The sequence below is a fragment of the Stegostoma tigrinum genome, chromosome 9, assembly GCF_030684315.1.
Source record: "Stegostoma tigrinum isolate sSteTig4 chromosome 9, sSteTig4.hap1, whole genome shotgun sequence".
NCBI lineage: Eukaryota > Metazoa > Chordata > Chondrichthyes > Orectolobiformes > Stegostomatidae > Stegostoma > Stegostoma tigrinum.
Window position 1 is genome coordinate 71767012 of NC_081362.1, and position 22283 is coordinate 71789294.

The following is a 22283-nucleotide window of genomic DNA, read 5'->3' on the forward strand; positions in this document are numbered from 1 at the left end:
ACATGCACAACTTGCCCAATAAGATGGGGTAAGGATGAGTGGTGAAAGATGAGAACTAATTAATGTAAGTCAACAAGAATGGGTAAGAAGCATCTGTACGTCTGAATTCTGATCAAGTAGGAATTATAGGGTGTTAAGAATGAAAGACCAACAAGAACAGCATCAACATAATCAAGTCTGGAAATCGCAAAAAAATATACAAGGCTGAGGTAGGGTAGAGGCAGGTACGGTTGCAGAACTGGAAGTAAATGGTCTCTGATGAAATTGGATATGACTTCAGAAACTACAATGAGGATTGAGGGAGATGCCAAGGTTTCAAAGAGCCCAGTGAAACATTGGTGGGATGTGGGGATGGATTTACAGATGGAAAGAAAATGTTCCTTTCAACAATTAAAAATCATGTAAGTCTTTCCAATATTACATTGAAATAATTTTTTGTTACACATGGTTTGACATGTGATTAAAAGTTCTGAAGAAGGGACACTGGACCTTAAATGTTAACTGTGATTTCTCTCCACAGATGATGCCAGACCTGCTGAGTTTTTCCAGCAATTCCCATTATATTTTACCTCTGTACATTCTCTCCAATGATAGGACATCAACACAAGACTTTTAATTTCTTGGAGTTTTGAGACTTATGTTTTTGTTAAAACTGAAGCTTTCAGTTAGGTTCTGGACTGTGGGTTCTGGTCGTTCCAAGCATGCACTACCCTCTGCATGAAAAAGTTGCCCCTTAGGTCCCTTTTAAATCTTTCCCCTCTCACCTTAAACCTATTCCCTGTAGTTTTGGACTCGCCCCATCCTGGGGAAAATACCTTGACTATTTACCCTATCCATGCCCCTCATGATTTTATAAACTTCTATAAAGTCACCCCTCAGCCTCTGACGCTCCAGGGAGAATAACCCCAGCCCATTCAGCCTCTCCTGACAGTTCAAGCCCTCCAATCCTGGCAAGATCCTCATCAATCTTTTCTGAACCCTTTCAAGTTTCACAACATCCTTCCTGTAGAAGGGAGACCAGAACTGCATGCAATACCCTACCAATACTGAACCAATAACCTGTACAGCCGAAACATAACCTCCCAACTCCTATACTCGAAGCAGTGACCAATAAAAGCAAGCATACCAAATGCCCTCTTCACTATTCTATCTACCTGTGACTCCACTTTCAAGGAATTATGAAGGCGTACTCCAAAGTCTCTTTGTTCAGCAATAGTCCCCAGGGCCTTCCCGTTAATGTATAAGGCCTACTTTGTTAACAATAAAAACGAAACGACACTTGTTAGCACAGAACATGTTTCATTTATGGTTATAAGGCTGATGGTTCAGATTTTGCTTTGAAAATAATGATGACATTATCAGAACTCACCATTATTATAGAGTAAAACAGACTGCAAGTTCAGAAGCCCACACATACACAGCTAATTCTAGAAACCCCAAATTTACCATTACATTGTTTCTCCACAAGCTACGCTAATTTCTCATCAATAGACATGATATTGATGTCCGTGTAAGGATCTGTCATTACCTATTAAGTAAGGCAGAAAAAGGCTGGAATGGTGCACCAGGTGTAAGCAAATTTTTAGTAATGTGGTAAGTAGCAACCTCTCTGGGTGCTAAAAATGTAATTTTGTAATTGAGGATTCCCATTCTTTTTAGAATTTAATTAGCATTGCAGGTTTATAAAATAAGTCCTTTCTGTTCCTGTATGTACTCTATTAATCCCTTATAAACTCCATAACGTTTTATTTTCCTATATTTTTGATTGTGGACTGAAATTAGAAAAGAACTATTTAAAAAAAAACAATGTTTGTTGAAGGATTATTATACTTTCTTAAAAAAACAAGTATTCCGACATTCTTTGTAAGTGCTGTTTACACTTCTGTTCAAGCAATGGGAAAAGGTTACTTCAGATGAGCTGATATCAGTGGGTGTACACAAATGGAGTTTCAACTGACAACAAGTATCTGTTTGGTCTTTGGACTAGTGACCAGTTATTGATGACAAAGGCATTTTGTATACCAATAACTCTGATTGTTTCCAAGATAGCTGAACAGATTGGGACTGTGAGCAAGATAGGGAGAAGTTATCTTGTCTTCACAAAGCCAGGAGTTGTCTCTTTTCTCTGCAGCAAAAACTTATTTGAACCTGAAGAAAGCCAGTTTCTTTTTCCTTCAGCAGTTGCTGTAAGTGGTGGCTCTTAACCTGTAAGTTAGAGACTTTACAAGTGTGAAACAGAAGAAGGATCTCAAAACAGCACATCCTGGCAAGCCAAAAGGACTATCTCAGTGAACTCTATGAACAAGGACCATTCCAGTCTTTCCCTTCTCCCATGAAATCCACCTTCTTCCCTGTCTATGTATAAAAGGTGGAATTTACAAGGGAGTTACAGTTTAACTAGGAAAATTATAAGTTGAAGACAACAATTGTTTAACTGTAGATAAACTCAATTTATTTGTAAAACATAATAGTTTTTATTAAGTGCAGAAACTTGGTTTGTGCTTTTGTAAGCCTGAGACTAGAATAGAGACAAATTGAGGAATTTTGCATGCATCAATGAAATCTTCTGTGATGACTCCAGGAATAGCATGCTACCCCATTGAGGTATAACACCATTCATCACTCAATACTTTTCTGGCTTGACATGATTTTATAACATATTTAATATAATTTATTCTTCTCAGTTCAAACTTCCTAGTTTAAACTCTGCTAGTGTCAGTGTAGATTTTTTAGTCTGATAGGTTGAAGGACCACATCTTTGATTGTCTTACTTAAACATACCATGGACCCATTTTGAGGACATTCTGCTGAATTAGTTTGCTTACAATCAAACGTTTGTGAAAGGCCTGTGGGCAGCTTGATGAAATCTGAGTACTATTCTTTCACCACTGACTGCAAAATCTGGGCCATAAAATTAACATATGTTTACCCAGTTAACTGATGGATGTCTTAGTTTGCTGTCTACAATAAGTTTCCATATACAAATGCGGGTAATATAGAATTAATGTGAAATTAACCAAACTTTGTCAACCAATGGGCAATTTTACTTTGAGTAATAGATGGAAAATGGAAAAATCTCTCATTTTTGCAATAGAGAGTACTCTCGAGGTGAGACCAAAGAAGAAAGGCCTTGTCTTTGCAATTAAATATGCATGTGTAACTTGGAGTACCCCCCGGATGCTTAAATTGTAAACTGTCCCATTCTCCATTGCTAAATTCTTCGTGTGGATGATTGCAAAATTCACAAAACAATTGAAATAAAACTGGAAAATTCTAGCAACTTCTTTATGCTGCCGATGACTCACTGCTTTATGTTTAAAATTGTAGTGAGAAAGTTGGGCCTTGGTGGGATGTTCAGTCGTACCATACAAAGTGGACCAGACATATCTTGAAGGATGTCTCATTTTACGTGGAAAGTGGACAACTTATGGGAATTTTGGGAAATTCTGGTAAGTGATGCATAAATACTGGAAGTTTTGCTTATGATGCATGCTAAATACCCTCTGCTGTTCTAACAAAATAATAATTTTTCATGTAGTATCCTGGGCAGTGATGCTGGCCAACTGGGAAGTTATCACAGCCAGCACTGAACACTTTCATCCAAATCTCTGGGCTGTGGATTTTAAAGGACTAGTTTGGAGGTGGGAGGCTAGGATTGAGTAAGGGACATAGGAATACTGGTTAAAGATGCTGATTTTCAGTTTAAACTAGGCTTACTTGGTTTTCAGTGAAATTTGCCCAAAATTGACCAAACTAGTGCAAAATCTTGAGAAATGAGAAATAGAAATTACTTTCAGCGCAACTGGAGTTTCCACTATCTTTTGTGCTAGTTAAAAAACATTGTTCTGGAAGTAGATCCACTAAATCGGTTCTGCACCAGATAGAGTGAGTTGCTGTTGTGGTTGTTTGCTAATCACATGTGTAGGCCTTTGAAAAGGCTGTTGAAATTAACATTTTATTTAGATACAAAAACACTGAAGCACATTTGCAAGTATTTTAAATGTTAAGGAAAATATCTAATTTACCAAGAAATTGATCACTGTCCATCAATTAAACTAGTAAATTGTTCAGTACAGTTTTTCGAGGCTGATTTTAGTTATTTACGGATCATATTCTATAAGAAAAAAAGACCTATTATTTGTGATAAACTGATTTTCAGTTTAATTAATCAGTTTTGATTGTAATTCTGGAAATATTGGGAAATAGTTTCCAATACCATTCTCTAAAATACTGTACATTTGATTTGTGATTGTTCATGGTGCATTTGATGATTTGGGTGGCATGGTGGCTCAGTGGTTAGCCCTGCTACCTCACAGTGCCAGGGAGCTGGGTTCAAATGCCCCCTCAGGCAGCTGTCTATGTGGAGTTTGCACATTCTCCCTGTGACTGTGTGGGTTTCTGCCAGGTGCTCTGTTTCTTCCCACAGTCCAAAGATGTGTGGGTTGGGTGGATTGGCCATGTTAAATTGCTTGTTGTTTCCAGGGGTGTGTGGGTTAGGTGGATTAGCTATGTGAAATGTAAGGTCACAAGGAAATGTTAGGGGGAAAGGTCTGGGTGGGATGCTGTTTAGAGGGGCAGCGTAGACTTGTTGGGCTTAATGGCCTGTTTCCACGCTGTGTTCTATTTGCAAATTAGTTTGAACATATGAATGAAATAACTCACTAACTTGAATTAGTTTGAGAATTTGTATGAAATAACTCACTTCTGAAAACTTTCACAAATTTTAAATGCAGTTTAGGCCTGGATTGCTGATTACATTTCAAGTGGAAAGATTACCCTCAAGGGAGAGATTTTTTAAATTAGAGTTTTCACACCCATCTTCTGTAGTGCCTAAGTGCTGTAGCCTAGTCCATTGCCAAATTGGCTGTGATCAACTAACTCAGTACAGATTGCACTTTGAAGCTGAACTTCCCTGGTATGGTAGTCCGGACTGGCATCAGGCACCACTACATTCAGGAATATCATTGTTTGGATATGTGATGTGTGTATGGGCTTTAAGTATTTATTGCACTGCATAAGACTAAAACATTCTGCAAATGTTTTATTGTAATAGTGCAGTCCCCTGATTCTGCTGTTATGTTTTAGGATCTGGGAAGACCACTTTATTGGATGCGATTGCAGGAAGATTAAGTAAGCAAGCAAACCTACTTGGTGATGTATATGTGAATGGCTGCAAACTTAGAAAGGAAGAATTCCATGACTGTTTTTCATATGTTTTACAGGTAATAATAGTGCAGTAAATAACCTAAACTCTAACCATGTTACTAGATATACTATATTGTAACATTTTATAAAACCTTTAATAATTTTGAAACTTCTGTTGGATCATCCTGTTGCCTCCTTTTCTCAATAAAACAAGAGATTCATCTTCTGTGACATTGTTAACTTTAGACCTTTGGGCCAGAAAGCTGCCAGGCTGGTTGTTTGCAGTGCATCTCTCCTGCACCTGGTTACATTATTTTAGAGAAAAAAAACAAGTATTTATGGTGATGACTGGATGTCCATAGTTTTGAATTTTAAATTATTGTTATGGTTTTCTTACTGGGTCCAGAAAGTCAGTATCCAGTGGAGTTCATTTCTGTAAGTATTGGAGTTCATGTGGGTGAAGTTGGCTGAAGATGCAGAATTTCTTTCGAAGTTTCTGAAAGCAGTTAGATGAGGTAGTTGTCCACTTTTCCAGTGGATATAAAGTTTGTGCTGGAGTTGGTTTTGAAGGAGATTTAGTCTATCGGCAGTCTTTCCTAAACCTGGAGTCTGTCACCAATTAGATTTTTAGCAGGCAGAATTGATGTTAACACAAGATTAATTCTTAACAAGCTGTAGCAGGGCAGTTCAGAAATTACAGTTAAATTTTTTCAGTGTTAAGACCATAAGTTTTTATGTTACATAATTTTTGACTGAACAGTCCTTTTCTCATTTCAGTTTACAAAAACCTAGCATTTTAGAAGGAATTCTACACTTTTGAAAAACAAGCTACAAGCACTTACATAAGTGCTGCTCCCATTGTTATTTGTTCCACTAGTGGGCCATTTTTAGTTGCAGATAAATTGGATCCAGGGAGTACTTACAAAATGAGAAAAAAACGGAAGACCTGCAGATGCTGGGAAACAGAAATTGCTGGGGAAACTCCGGCATGTCTGGCAGCATCTGTGGAGAGAAAGCAGAGTTAACATTTCAGGTCAAGTGACCCTTCTTTAGAACAGTGGTCATTGAGCTGAAATGTTAACTCTGCTGTCTTTTTTAAACAATTTTTCTAATCAACCGATTCAAAGATATTATTACACACCTCTGCAACATGTGGGACTTGAACCTGGGTTTCTTGATCTAGGGGTAGGAAACACGATCACTGGATCACAAGTGGGCCCCTTAACTTAGCTTTGTTGTTTCTGGTATAAAATGAGATTCAGCTGGCAACAAGTAACTGATTAGTCTGTAGACAACTATCAATGATAAAAGCCTTCTGCCTGCCAGCAGCTATGCGATTGGCTCCAATGTAGCTGAACAGTTTGTGGGCATTAATGATTGACAAGAGGTGTTTGCACCCTGGAAAGGAAAGTGCTGTCTTTGTGCCTGCTGTTAAGTACACCTAAAGTTTAAGGAAAGCGGATTTACTTACTGCCATTAATTGCTGTAAGCTGTTACTTGTAACCAATAAGCCATGGACTTAATAAGTTGTCAACCAGTCACTCTGTGCCTTCTGAAAGAATACTGAAGAGAGAGATTGCCAACCAGCAAGTCCTGGCAAGCCAAAAAAAAATCACCTCAGTAAATTCTGAGGACAGGAACTATTGAGCTACCTTCCCACTCTTTCCATCCACAACACCAGTTTTTATTTGTCAGTATGTGTATGTGGGGGAGGTTTTCATTAGCGTGTTAGAATTTTAACTACTTGAGATATATGTCAACAATTCATAATTGTTTACTTGTAGCTAGAATCTAATTATTTACAATAAGCAGTGTCCTTATTAAGTACAGAACAGATTTAATAACAGCAGGACTTAATTTCTAGCTTGCTAATCCTGTGAGGCATAAGGAGATTTGATTCCTAGATGAATCCATTTCTAATTAATGCATTGGCTCCAATCAATTTCTATCTCTCCAGCCAAGTCTTGCTTGTTTGCATGGTAAGCCATTAGAGCCATACTGAGTTTCAGTTGCTCCCCTTTGTTGAGAACTGGCTGGGCTTTCTTGTGCTTACGGACAGCAAGGTCCACACAATGAACTCACGTAATGTAAAGGTGAGACATTCCAGGAGGATGATGCCCAAGTGCTGTCCTGGAGACTGCAGACTAAAATCCTTCCAGAAATTACTGCCAAATTGCATCATGAGATTCATGGCAGCCAAGGTTTAGTCCAGCTAAATACATTTTGATATATAAAACCAAGAGTTATGCTTTTAGTTCCATTTGTGATCTTTCTTTATGTCCTATACACACGATGAAATGTTTGGTGATTACTTGAGTCAATCAGTTCAAGGCTGATCTTTGGTGAATTATTTAGCTGAAGTGAGTTTAGTCATGCCACAATCAAGTTAGTATCCTCAGATTAGAAAATAATGAGGCAACAAGTAATTCCCTGGAGATTAACAACTCAGGAAAGTGAAAAATACAGTTCTAAGTGTCTGCCAAGATTGGAACACTGTTCAAAGAAATCAAAAATCTCAGACTGATGTGATTGAGAATTCCAGAGTTGGGAAGATATAGTGAACTTCTGATTTCAGTTTTCGGTTGCTACTACTCAAATGTTAAGGATTTTCCAACATGTAAGAAATGGCTTAGTTGACAGATTGGTCATGAGTTTGACTGTTTGAACTTAGCTGCAGATGTACTTTGCTTTACATGGAGACCAAGGATATTGTTGGAGCTGCCTGATTTTTCTAGGTTTTCTTATCTATTTATATCTCCATGGGTTTAGATGGATATGATTAAAAGGTGATAGGCTTCGATGTACTTTCAAGATTTGACGGCGACTAAAGAAAATTTAAACATTTAGTTTATGAACTCCAGTAGAACTAGCACTCAAACATATGTTCAACCAGTAGATACTGTCTTTGAATGGAATGGCTTGCCTCCTTCCTCGGATATACTGCAGATATAACATTCATTTAGTTTAGGCTATTGCATTTTGAAACCAACTGAATCCTATTCTCTGAATGAACCTAGTTTTCTTTCTTACACCTATTGTGTACCTTGCACCGCAAGAAACCAATTCGATATGCTGATGATGATAAGCATAAAATAAGGGAAATACTTCACCGTTAACCAGTTATTTTACAACAGATCATTTCACAAATGATTGTGATTTTGATATGGTCTTTCATATTTCTGGAAAATTGTTGAACTATTCCGAGGTCACATGATACATATATAGAGTACAAAAAAAGCATGAATAAAAATAAATAAATAAATAATAAGCCAAATACATGTGGCTGGTGCCGAGATGGTTGTTCTCACTCATAACAAGGTAAAGAGGGCAACTGTCAGTATCTGTGACCATGTAGGAAAATAAAGAAAAATGAATGGCTTTTATAATTGATTGCCCAGTAACTTGTAATGAAGAATATATACTTGTGTGGATATCTACTGAAGCGAATTTGTAATGATAATTTGCATTTGAACAGCTTACTGGTGACCCACTATCCAAACTGGCACAACATAATTACACCAAAAGGTTGGCTTCTTGGGTGAGATACCAGAATGACTGACTGCTACCTCTTGTAGACTATATCTTCCTCCTCCAGCAGCCAGCCTCCCTGACCATCGACCTCACTCTCCCTATTTCACTCGCATACGTACACACCACAAACGCCTTCTTAGGGACAGAAGAACATGTCCATTCTCTAAATTAGATGGTAATGCCACACTTAATTTCAAGACTCATTTCTTTCTGTTTTGCAGAGTGACAATTTACTCAGCTACCTCACAGTGGAAGAAACCCTGACTTACACAGCCTTACTAGCACTACGTGGACGCTCTAATGCCATCAAAATAAAGGTACACTTTGCTTTTTTGAATCAGGGCTCAGCAAAATACTCTGTGGATGTGAAAAGTTACTGTCAGTTGCAACAAATTTAAATTTTAGTACTGTTAATGTGAGACCTTTCTCATATCATGACTGTTTAATGAAGGTTAAATGGGATTCTGTCAGTTGTTAAAACTCCAGACATGTGCCCGATACTACTATGCTGTGTGGGGCCATGCAGGAAGTGTTGTGCCTGACATTCTGAGGTCTTTTGGCTTTGCAGCCCTAGCTCCAGCATAATTAAAAAATCATGATTCATGTCCTCAGTACTTGAAGCAAACTATAGCGGTAAGCTTTCATATGTGCTCTATGACTGTCTGTAAGAAATACTATTGCTTTTAATTCTGCATTGATTTGTTGAATATGATTGAGAGAAGAATGATTGAATGATTGAGAGAAGAAATTGGTAGCATTCTTCGTCATAACATCCCTTGGCTTGGGCTACATCCTTTGGTTCTATGTTATTTGCACTTTGGTGATTTAAAAGTGCAATTTAGCTGGTAAATATATTCTAACTGTAAGGTTTGATAAAATTCAAACACAATGAAAAATGCATTAATAGATGATATATCTTTGTTATTGCAGGTGCAGTCTGTCATGTTGGAGCTTAGTCTGAGTCATGTGGCCGATCACATAATTGGAGGCCGCGTTTTTAGGGGGATTTCTGGTGGTGAAAGACGTCGGGTCTCTATAGCAGCACAACTTCTCCAAGATCCCAGTAAGACCATGTCTAAATATAATTTTAATCCAACTTTGCTTTAATATCTTGTAATTGTAAACTGTATGTTAACGCAATACTTATGTGTAATACTTATATTGGAAAGTGCCAAAGGACGATCTTACATTTCCTGATCTTGGTACCTCTAATTATTAACTGCAGATGAATTAAACAGAAAATAATGAATATCAAGTTAAACTACAGGCAATGATCTGATAGAATGATTTATATGGTATTTATGCAAAACTACCTGGATGTGATAACCAAATAATTTAGTTTTAGCTATGAGGGTAGATTAGAAAAACTGGGTTTGTTTCTTCTTGAAGAGAAGTCTGAGAGGAGATCTATTTGCAGTATTCAAAATCATGAGATAGTAGGACAGAATAGATAGAGAGAAAATAACCCACTTATGAAAGGACTGAGGAAAGGGCACACATTTAAAATAATTAGTAAAAGCCACAAAAGTGATTTGAGGAAAACTCCTTCATAGAGTCTTGGGGTCTTGAATTCACTGCCTGAATTGTGATGGAGGCAGGTTCAAAAGAGACATTCAAAATGCAGTTAGATGACTATTCACAAAGGAAGAATGTGCAGGCTTACAGGAGAAGTCAAGAGAATGCTTTTGGGTGAGATGTTCAGTTGGAAATCCAGGGAAGCACCATGGGTCAAATGGCACTGTAACAATTCTGTAGGACTGTTTGTAATTGAGGGTAGTAAATGCAAGTATAATAAAAGGTTCATTGGATATTTGTCTGAGCCCACAGTGATTGGTCACAAATTTGACATTGTTTCATTCTGTACTCAGATGTGATCCTTTATAGTACAGTTTTGTCTTTCAAATTATTGTCAATGTTGACAAGAATAAACTTCTTTGAATGCTTTTTATTAAATTTAATATTTTTGTGAGAAATAAAATTTCAATCTTGCAATATTAACAGTGGAAGCACTCTTCTAGGTAATGTATATTTTATATTCAATAAATGTCTCTTGTTTTTACTCTCAGAAGTAATTTTGCTTGATGAGCCAACGACAGGGCTGGACAGTATGACTTCCAACCAGATTGTTCAGCTACTTTCTGAACTAGCTCATAAGAATAGAATAGTCATCTTAACAATTCATCAACCAAGATCAGAACTTTTCAAGGTGAGTATGCTGTCAATGCAGTTTATTAAGCTTTGTCATACTAAGTGTTTTGAGAGTTGAGTGTGATCTCGCTACAAATTCTATATCCTGAAGTCGTGCAATGCATTGTGCTATGATATGTTGCGGCTAAAGGAACTATTTGAAGTAACAGCTTTTATTTGCAGATTAGAAAGAGCCATTTTGTTGCAAATAGAATTTAAAGAAAATATTTTCCAGCTGTGTTGAGGGATCTGAGGGTGGACTAAATGCAACAATGCCAGCACCACTATTTCATCAACCAGGAGACAAGTTCCAGCAAGAAAGTTGTTTTAAACATCAGTTACTATTTTGTTCAAACATAAACTAGTATGGTATGAATTTGCTTTATAACTCTCACTAGTGGTTTATTTAATATCCAACAAGTCATATGAAGCTAAATTCCAGTTGCTATAAAAGCAGAACTCAAATGTGCTGCTCAAAAGTTCTTGACCTTCAAGCATTCGTCTCTCTATTTAATATTGTCCCTTGTTCATCTCCAAATTAAGACTGATTAATAATCCTAAAAAGAGAGAAATCTCGCGCTTGCTGATTTGGCATTATTGGACATCAGAGAGCAGGTTCTGTTCCAACTCCCAAGATTGATGTTTCTAAAACTACCGTCCTTACCCTGTTGATTGATTGTAGCTCACGATTCTAGATCCACAAAAATGTATTGCTGGGACACAGAAGTACATTTTACAATGTAAACGGCAGATATCCCGACCCGTTGTCAACCCCTATTGTGAGAACTGCACAAACTTCAAATAATAAAGCACCATCAGTTGTAAATGAAGACCTGACGACATGCCAGGAACAAACTCGGGAAAAATCAAATCTCCCAGGGTATTGGATCTCCAGACTATGGGTCACCTATATGAAAGTTCCGTCAATGACATTCCATCCCCATCAATGAGTCAAATAATCTGATAACAGTAAGCCACATTAATTGAAATAACATTGATTTGACCATGATTTGACATTTAATCAACTGGGAACAAAAATAATTATTTTTCTTCTATGTAAATGAATATTTTGACAGTAAGGTCATACTCAGTTTTAACAGTTTAAATTATAGAAGAGCCAAGTTAAAGGAAAGCGGTCATGCAGTAGCACTGTTACTGAACAAATAATCCAGAGTGGCAGATTAATGTTTTGGGGACATGCATTCAAATCCCACCATAGCAGATGGTAAATTCTGAATTCAATAAAGTGTTGCAATTAAATAGTAAAGCTACTCTAATGGCAGTCATATCAGGACTGATATTGCAAAAACCCAACAGGTTCACTAATGTCCTTTAGGGAAGGAAATCTACCACCTTTACCTAGTCTGGCCTAGCAATGCCAGACCCCAGCAATAAAGTTGACTCGTAACTGCCCTCTGGACAATTAGCGATGGACAATAAATATTGGCCTAGCCAGCATTGCCCATATCCTATAAATGAATAAAAAAGTCTGTCTATACCATGTTCTATTATTACTTAATATCCTTGTAATATGTGTTGACATATTAACAATTTATGCAAAATTGTGAAGGAAACCTTAAATTTTGGGGTAATTATGATGCTGCAATGTTTTCCCAATTAATAGGAGCCAACCCTTTAAAATTGAGTCTTGATTAGACTCAGAATTTCTACAGTGCAGTAAGAGACCATTCCGTTCATTGAGTCTGTTCTGACCCTGCAAAATAGGAACTGTTTCCCTCTAAGCATTCTGTCCAGATCCATCATGATAACCAAAGTGTCTCCTTCCTGAAACCATTCTTGTTAGCTCTTCTGCACTCGATTGCATTCACATCCTTCCGACAGTGTGATGCCCAGAACTGTACACAGTACACCTGTTGAGATTTAAACAGTGTTCTATAAGTTCATCAAAACTTCACTGCTCTTCAATGCTCCTATTAATGAAGCCTTGCAAACTGTATACTTTATGAATAGTTCTCTCCCACCTTGTCCTGCCACCCTTAATGACTTAAGTAAACCAAAGTCTCTCTGAATACCCTTTGGAAAGATGAATTGTGGGAAGCCACAAAGTGGCTTTGAGATAGATAGGTTAAGTGAATGGGCAACAATACGCCAGGTGGATTGCGATGTGGGGACATGTTGGGTTCTTCTTGAACAATTACAACATTTAAAAGACATTTAGATAAATAGATAAAGAAGAAAGGTTTGGAGCGATATGGGCCGGGAGCAGGCAGGTGGGACTAGTTTAATTTGGGATTATGTTTGCCATGCACTGGTTGGACCAAAGGTCCTGTTTCTGTGCTGCATGACTCTACAATTCTATAATAGAAAATCAGAATATTTTTTAAGAAGTGCAAAGTTTCTAAATGTTGATGTTTAAAGAGACTTGAGTGTGCACTTGACCATTATCCTTGCGTGAAATTGGCTCCAGCCCACCTCAAATCCACAGCAGAGTTCAGCCTCTCAATAAATCTCTCTGTGCTTCATTCAGTCTGAAACTTTACATGGCAAACCGGACCCCTCGCTATGAACCGGCCCCTTGCTGAACTGCGCATCGCTCGTTAAGCAAGAAAGTAGAAAGAAGCAGGCTGACCTTTTGTGGAAGGTGTTTGGGGTACAGAATTAAAGATGTCTCATTACATAACGGATAGGGTTTTGGTGAAATCACATCTAGAATGATGTGTGGTTTTATCTCCATATTTGAGAAAATATTTATATTTGCATTGAAAACAGTACGGTGAATCAGTACTAAAATTAGTTGCTAAGTTAGTAATAAAAACAGAAATAACTGGAGAAACTGAGTAGCTCCAGCAGCATCTGTGGAGAGAGAAAGAGGTAACATCTAGAGTCTACTGTGTTCTGATGAGAGTCATATTGGATTCCATTAAATCTGTCTCCCTCTCTATGGATTCTCCCAGACCCATTAAGTTTCTCTGGAACTTTTATTTAAACTTTCCAACATCTGAAATGTACAAGATTCTGTGGTGGTTTCATCATCATCATAGAATCCCTACTGTGTGAAATCAGGACCTTCAGCCCAACAAGTCCAAACGGATCTGAAGAGCATCCCACCCAGACCCATCCCCCCAATCCACATACCCCTGAACACTATGGGCAATTTAGCATGGCCGATCCACCTAGCCTGCACATCTTTGGACTGTGGGAGGAAACCGGAAGACCCAGAGGAAACCCATGCAGACATGGGGCGATTGTGCAAACGCCACACAGACAGTTGCCCAAGGGTGGTATTGAACTCAGGTTCCTGTTGCTGTGAGGCAGCAGTGCTAATCACCGAGCCACTGTGCTACCCTGGTTTGATTGGGTAGATGCTGAGTATTTCACAATTCCAGGTCTTTCAGGAAATCAAGGGACACAGACAGTGGGCAGGTAAGTGGAGTTGAAGATCTGTCAAGATTGTGTTGAATAGCAGAGAAGGCCTAACAAGCCACATGATCTGTTCTGCTCCTATTTCTTGTTTTCCTGAGTTTTTAACACGAAGACTTTTACAATTTGTTTTCATTCCGATCTGACAACCTCCTAATTAACTTCCCAATTTCCTATGTTATTGGAGTGCTTATAGCTATTTAAATGGGTGAAGGTAGATGTTTTCATGAGAAATGTAAAGAAAAAACACACGAATAGTCTAAGTTTGAAGTTAGAAGTTTAAGAATGTTCACAATGCAGTTGCTCATTTGAGATCTGAAAGAAAGAAAGTTAATAACCTGGATGCAAAACTATCAAACTCTATTTCTGCATCTCCAGTATTCATCTATTTAAGAGAGTTTATCTTTAACAGTAGATGCACAATACTTTTTAATTAGTTTTCCAATGCCTATTTTTCAAGTTGTTTGACAGAATTGGCATCATGACTTGCGGAGAATTGGTGTTTTGTGGTGGAACCGAAGAAATGGTAGAATTTTTCAGCAGCTGTGGGTATCAGTGTCCTGAATACTGCAACCCATTTGATTTATTTGGTAGGTAACCTTTCTTGTATCCAAATCTTAGAATTAGGGAAAAAGCCCATGAACTCTGTAAATCAAAAATCAAAACCTCAATGTGCTGGAGGTTTAAAATAGGTTTAGTGGTTCACAACGAAAATGATAGGCTGTTGTGGATCTTGTTGTACAAATAATGCAATTTTTCGCTTCTGCGTAATTTTCTCTTTGATTTATCCAGTCTTTAGTTATCCAAAAAGCCTAAAGAGTCAGTTCAAAAACTTACTACCAACTGCTTTGTTTCATGTATTACATTTTAAACAAAAAAACTGTCCCAAGATGTTTAAGGTGTGATCAGACAAAAAAAAAGGACTTTGAGACCGAGATACGGTAATAATTGTTCAAAAAAAAGTAAGTTTTAAAGATGGCCTTTAAAACAGTGCTGGATTTAAGGAGACTATTTCAGTGTGTTGCCTGTACACCTGAAGGCACAACTATCAATGGTAGGGTGGAAGGAGTAGCAAGGGAAGCCGAAAAATAATATGATCAGAGGAATAGTTATTGGTAAGGGGCATTGCAGAAGGGAGTCGATATGGAGCTAGGCTTTGAAAGATTTTAAATACAAAGATAATATCCAATTGGAAGTGGATGCAGAACCAATGAAGTACTGGAAGAAGAATATTTTGGGCGAAAGAAATTGTAGTGGTCAGCAGATCTTTAGATGAACTGATGTTTACAGAGGGTGAAAATTGTAAACCTGGCAAGATAACAAGGGAATTGTTAAGCCCAGTGGTGATTAGTGTTAGTGTTTGAGTGGCTGATGGTTAGAATCAGGGATGGAAATGGGTGATGCAGCCGTAGTGGAATAACAGGGCCTTTATAATGAAGAGTATTTAAGGCTGTAACCTGCACTTGTGGTTAAATAGAGTACTCAGATTACAAACTGTCTTGTTCAACCTGAGACAATGATCTGGGAGGACGATAGAGTTATTGAGAGAGTACTAAGGTTAAGCATACATTCAGTCATTTTCAGGCCTGGCTTTCTAATGTGCACTTTTGGGAGGTGTTTTGGGTGTTTAATACTTTAAAAGAGCTATGTAAGTGTTTCACCCACCGTATAGTTGTTCTTCATTTTGCCCTTTAGATATTCAGTGCCATTGAATTCTTAATCAAGAGAATCATTGGCCTCATACCAATTCTGTTTTTTGTGACTTTTTCATTGATGCCCCTTGTGCTCTCCTCATGAGTTGTTCAGTTGGGAGATAAAGAAAATGGCTCGGCCCAGGAAGGCTAAATTTTCTGTGGAAGTATTGGTAGTCTGGTTCAATGGTATCCTCATTTTATTTTATATTTTTATTTTTGATTAAAATCAGTAGCGGATCTCCATTACTGCACCGACTCAGTGTAGAGAATGCAATTACTTTGATTACCACTATCTGTCCAGTCCCTGTCATGAAAGTGCAAGTTTCTTTTTTGAAATAGGTGGCAAAGTTCCTTAATTGTTTCTGCTGAACATTGAAGTATGCAAGCAGAGCAAGGAAAGCAATTGTCAAAACTTGCAATTGAACAGTACATTGACAAGGAATCTCTTTACCACATGCCAGAGTGCGAGTTAAATGGGCCACACTGATGAATGGTATGTGTTGAATAACACTGGTCTTCCAGTTAGCAGCTTAACATTTCGATGTACATGTATAATACTACCTAAAGAAATTTGGTAGCAAGTGCAGAATGGGCACTTGAAGTGATCAAGTTTAATGAAGTTGTGGTTTTTGCCAGCATTGTAAATGAAACTCCCCCTGATTCTTGCACTTGCAGTTGCAGAAATTTTCAAGCTGTAGTTCTTGTCTCCTGTTTAAAGTTAAGATTTACGTGGAAGAAGATATAGTAGGTGTACCACCACTATGTTTGAAATAAACTGAACGCACTCAAACCAAATCATATGTATATCTCTTAATTTGTTCTTTTGTTAATCTGCAGTGGATCTAACATCTGTTGACACTAGAAGCAGGGAAAGAGAAATTGAGACGTACAGTAGAGTCCAAGAAATTGCATTCTCTTATCGAAAATCAAAAATATTTAATAATGCACTGAGGAATATTGAAGCAGCAAAGCAAAGAAAAGAATCATCATCTATTCCTTTCAAGAGCAGAGCATCTCCAAATGCAGCTGCTAAACTCTGGATACTAATCAGGTATACCTACACCCTACATTTGTATATAATACATTGCAATATATATTGGATCTGTCAACTGTTGTAAGTATCGAAATTGTTCAGATTTGGAGTTTTCAATTGTGGGAGATGAAGGGCAAGACTTTCCCTTTTAGCTTCAGAACCCTGCCATCAACACTCAAAAGCTTGACACCATGCAGGACAAAGCAGCACACTTGTCTGGCGCTACATCTACAAACATCCATTCCCTTCACCAGTAATGCTCAGTAGCGGCAGTGTGTACTATCTACAAGATGCACAGCATTGTGGATCAACCTATAGCACATAGACCTGCAGTGGTCCAAGAAAGCAGCTTACCACCATCTTCTCAAGGGCAAGTAAAGAAGGGCAATAAATGCTGGCTAGCCAGTGATGCCCACATCCCAAGTATGAATAAAAGTCTGAAATGGGAGTTAGAGGCCTGCACTCTGTAGGCAATGGTCATTCAGCTATTTTTCCCAAAATTGACTAATTGATAGCTAACAAGTGAGTTCCCTTTCTATTTAAGCATGTGGACATGTTTTCAAAGCTGATGGCCAGCAGGAAGCAGCAGCGGTATGCCATGGCAGGTTAGTGAGGAAGAAGGATATTGATAAAACATTTTGTAAATATTAAGGGTTTATTTTATTTATTCTTGGGATGTAAACATTGCTGGCAATGTCAGCAATTATTGCCTATCTCTAATCATCCTTCATATGGTGTAGGTGCCAGCTGTTCTTTTCTGTTGTGATTTGATACTATTGACTAATACCCTTGGACCATTTTAGAAGATAGTATAGAGTTAATCGTATTGGTATGAACCTGGAGTAATAGTCCAGGTCTCTGGATTGTAAGTTCAATAATACCATCACACGGCTAGGATTCCCCATTTTCTGTAAATTTACAGCACTGCTGTAATACATTGTAAAATCAATTCCTGCGTGCAGTTGTTCTTGTACAAAGTTACAGAATTCTACTTAATTAAATCGAAAACATGAAAAAAAATTGTTTTGTTACCTCGAGGTGAACAGCAGAGTGACTTTGTAATTAACTGCTATGTGTTGAATTAAGGAAATACTCATGATCAAAAGAAAGACAGAAGTTATGAATGAAATTAATCCATGCTACTCTTGCTGAGCTCTAATAGATAATTTACATTTCTACCTCATTTACTGTACTGTAATCTTCCTGTGGTTGGCACTGCAGCGAGGTAAGCGGAGGGTTGCAGGGCTGCTCCTCGATTGCTGCTGTGTTGTGGACTGCTATCAGATAACATCCAGTTCTATTTCCCTCTCTTGTGAGAAAATGATGTGTTTATTCCTACTTTGATCCTTCCCCAGAGTTGAATGAGTTGAACTAGGAATTAATCAAGAAGACAATTATTAACATAAACTTGCTTCATGTCAGTATCAAGAGTTAGTTAAGAAATGCTAACTTAAAATATGGGAAATAGAGAATAAATATACTAATATGTTTAAAATTTGCGTTTCAAGTTTATAAGTATATACAAATTATATTTTGTTCGTAAAAGTGATGTTTTCCATCTCTTAATATATTTATGCACATTTGAATAAAGTAACAGATTTGTTCTCCTTTTCATTGTAGACGAATTGTAAGGAACTTATCTAGAAACAAGACAGGGATTATCATGCGTCTCTCCCAAAATCTGCTCTATGGTCTGTTTGTGGTGTTTTTTTTGATGAAGCTGAATAGTGATCCAGCGAAGGGTGCAGTGCAAGACCGAATTGGGATAATCTACCAAAGCATAGGTGCCTCACCTTATACTGGGATGCTGAATGCTGTCGCTTTATGTACGTCAGTAATCTTGTTTTGGTTTACAGCTTCATAGTCGATTTAATTTGAATGAATAGTTGACTTTGTAAAAATAAATTGTGCTTTCAAAACACTCTGAGAGAAACAAAGAGGCCAAAAGTTTGAGTTTCAGTAGTTTATAGCTCCCTCAGTTCTGCAAAACATAAAACAGTTTACAGCCAGATGATATTGCATATAACTTCTTAAAAAGAAGTGACCCTTTCTGGTGTATGTTGACTCATAGTTCACTGAAATATGTCTCATCGAAGGGTAGATTTCAAAGTTTTGGCAATTGTACTGAAATTCCCACGTGCAGGAGTTTTTTTAAAAAATAAATATTTTGTGGCAATTTTATCCCTTAAAAGGTATAATTTGGCATGTCCAGGTTTGAATTGTTTATTTTTAGTAAAACTGGTACTTTAATAATATTTACTTCTTTATGAAACCTTCAGATCCTTCACTACGGGCTGTTGGTGACCAAGAAAGTTCAGATGGCCTTTATCCAAAATGGCTGATGTTAGTGGCTTATATCATTCACATTCTTCCCTTCAGTATCATCAGTGTGGCTATTTACAGCTTCTTCGTCTACTGGTAAGAACTGCTTTTGCCAATCACAGTAGCGGTTTTTAGATGACAGCTGTGCCAAATAGAAAAGGGAGTAAATGTTTGTGGTTTTGCTTTAATAAAACTCATAAAATGTTATGTTTTAATTTGAATACTAGTATTCTTTCTTTGCATTCTTTAAATTCCCAGATTATCTTGTGCAAACACATAATGCAGACGTGTTTACTAAAGGAAGTAGAAACACAAAATAGCATCATAATTGCAGTACTAGTAGAGTCATGGATTTATTGAAGAACTTTAAGTGTGATATTTTTTAGCTTGTTTCAAAAAAAATTGAGAGATTGGTTTTGACAATGGCAACCAATTTGAGTAAAGGATACACTGCCAAACTCCAAAATTGAAATATCTTTTTAAACTGACTGCATGTCATACAATAGGGATCGAATCATTTGACCATCAACCTGAAAGCACATCATATAACTGCCTGAGAATAGTATGAGATGCAGGAGAATACAAAGATTAGCAGTCAAATTAAAATTAATTTGAAACATTGTAAATAAACAAAATAATTATCAATAATAGTGAATTGTGGAAATAAGATTACCTATTGTATATTAATTACATTACAGAATTTCTCTGATTGCTTTTGTAATTTTGATAGTATTTACATTCAGGAAGTACGAGTTTATACTTTTTCACTAGTGATCAGAGGAAATATCCTTGTTAGGATCATTTATGTATGGAGATAATTTGGACTTTCAGTGACAATGTAAAGTGGTTGATATCTTCAAAGGCGGTTGATTTGATATGGAAATGGGAATCAGAAGGTATGCATAATGAACCGCTGATTCCACAGTGACCATTTTACTATGGCCCAAACCAAATACAGCCCAAATAACTTGACCAAATGCTCTCCTTAATCTGTTTAATGTATAAAAATAATTAGAATATCATTTATCATAATATCATATTAGAATATAATTTAGTTTTCTTAGAATACTAAGTAAGAGTGCAGTGTTTCACTTTGGCACAATTGTTGATTCAGACACAAGTCATTACGAAGCCTGCACAGGTTTTCACAAGTGTTTTATTTCCAGCATTTCCATTTGACCACATTTATTATCATCAAATACAAAACCTGTCATGAACAGTTCTTCAGTAATTGTAAAATTTTAATTTGTTTAAATTTGTAAAAATCATTTCTGATATATTTAACAATGCTAACTTTGGAATACAATAGCTGAAATAGAATTAAATACAAATATAATTTTAGCGTCAATCCTGTGCATAATCTGATTTTAAATGATTGAACTTGTTAAAAAATATATAGAACCATTTGGTTCTATTGGGGTTTGGAATTACTTTCTTAGTAAATGCAAACAAAATTAATTTTGAAAGTTTTTGAAATACTCCTTTTGGACATTCATACACACCAGCTTAATTTTTAGACCCTCTTCAAGGTCCTGTATGCAAGCATAATTAGCAGAAGCTCGCAATAGCGATTGTGCTCCTAAGATGCTGCTTGGCCGGCTGTGTTCATCCAGCTCCTCACTTTGTTATCTTGAATTCTCCAGCATCTGCAGTTCCCATTATCAGTGATTAATTCATTCTGGGATTGTAGTCAGTTTTGTGGCTGAGCCTTGCTCGTGTTATAACACTTTTATAAATCAGCACTAGAGATTACAGAGACTCAATTTGCATTGGACATAATTTGCATGAGAAGTTCCTCAATCTTTTTGCCCTGCACTCGCTAACAAGTTGTATTTGGACATATTGTACCAAAGAAAATATCACAATTGAACTGAAATTTCCAGCCAAGTGTGGCCAATTTACAAAGATAAATGGCATTTGAAAGGATACATAAGTCTGAATTCAAGTGCAAACATTGGTTAAACTGAAATTCTATCAAAATATCTGAAATAATCGGTAAGGCAAATGTAACCTATTCAAAGTGTGCAAGAGCACAGGGAGTCAATGGAAACAAGCAAAAAAATGTGTAGACATCAGAAGATTACTTTAGAATTAAGGTTTAGTCTTGAGTTGCAGAAGGATCTATTATCTCTATTCTTTTTTCTGTGCTTCAATTTCCTACACCCATTATGGGTTATCCTGTACAATCTAATAGAGAATATTATGATTTTTGCCATGTAATTGTTACCATTTGGAGAAGAAAGTTTTATGTTAACTTATTTAAATGGCCTGACTTGTTTTTCAGGACGTTGCGCATGTTTCCGATGTGGGAACGGTTTGGGTGTTTCTTTGCTGTGCTCATAGTGCCACATCTAGTTGGTGAACTACTGACATTGATCTTACTGGGTGTTGTTCAGAATCCAAATATAGTAAACAGCGCTGTGGCCTTAATTAATGTAGCAGGAATTCTACTTGGATCAGGTTTTTTAAGGTGAGAAGTTTTTGAATGCAATATATGACCCATATAGCATTGTTGAATATGCTGTTATGCAAGGATGGAATGCTATATTGTATAACTCTCAATATAGGATTATGCTACATTTGGATCTGGGTGTGACCTGTCCTTTTCTGTCACAAAAATTGTTGTTTTCAAAATTTAGGCTTAATTACTCAGGTACATGTTTAAGACAAACTTAACAGGCTTAGCCTGGTAGAAATAGGATTGAAGTGGTCTGCAATGAATTGCATTGAATCATCAGTCAATATGGCCACTAAGACCTTCAAGGGCAGAGGGCAGAGCATGCCTCCGCCTGTTTCAGGCCTGCATTCAATACATGCCTTCTGTAGGGCTTGATGTAATTTTGAGGACGACTACATATTGAGAAGATAAGCCAACGTCCTTGAAGGAACTGACATTTTGCTAAAAGTTATTTTTATTTGTTTCTGACATTTTCTTGCTAGTTCTGCATCCAGTGTACTTAAGAGAAACCAAAGAAAAATTAATAAATATT

General features: G+C 37.1%; 1 protein-coding gene across 1 annotated transcript in view; it reads left to right on the plus strand.

The window, feature by feature from the left end:
* The window catches only part of abcg5 (ATP-binding cassette, sub-family G (WHITE), member 5), a 38699-nt gene that overhangs the window by 3565 nt on the left and 12851 nt on the right, over window positions 1–22283 (plus strand). The window contains exons 2-11 of the mRNA XM_059648617.1: window positions 3328–3449; window positions 5086–5222; window positions 8898–8993; window positions 9607–9739; window positions 10743–10882; window positions 14705–14834; window positions 16776–16989; window positions 18592–18797; window positions 19251–19389; window positions 21578–21763. Coding sequence (XP_059504600.1) covers window positions 3328–3449; window positions 5086–5222; window positions 8898–8993; window positions 9607–9739; window positions 10743–10882; window positions 14705–14834; window positions 16776–16989; window positions 18592–18797; window positions 19251–19389; window positions 21578–21763 — 1503 coding nt within the window. The remainder of the gene's footprint in view (window positions 1–3327; window positions 3450–5085; window positions 5223–8897; window positions 8994–9606; window positions 9740–10742; window positions 10883–14704; window positions 14835–16775; window positions 16990–18591; window positions 18798–19250; window positions 19390–21577; window positions 21764–22283) is intronic.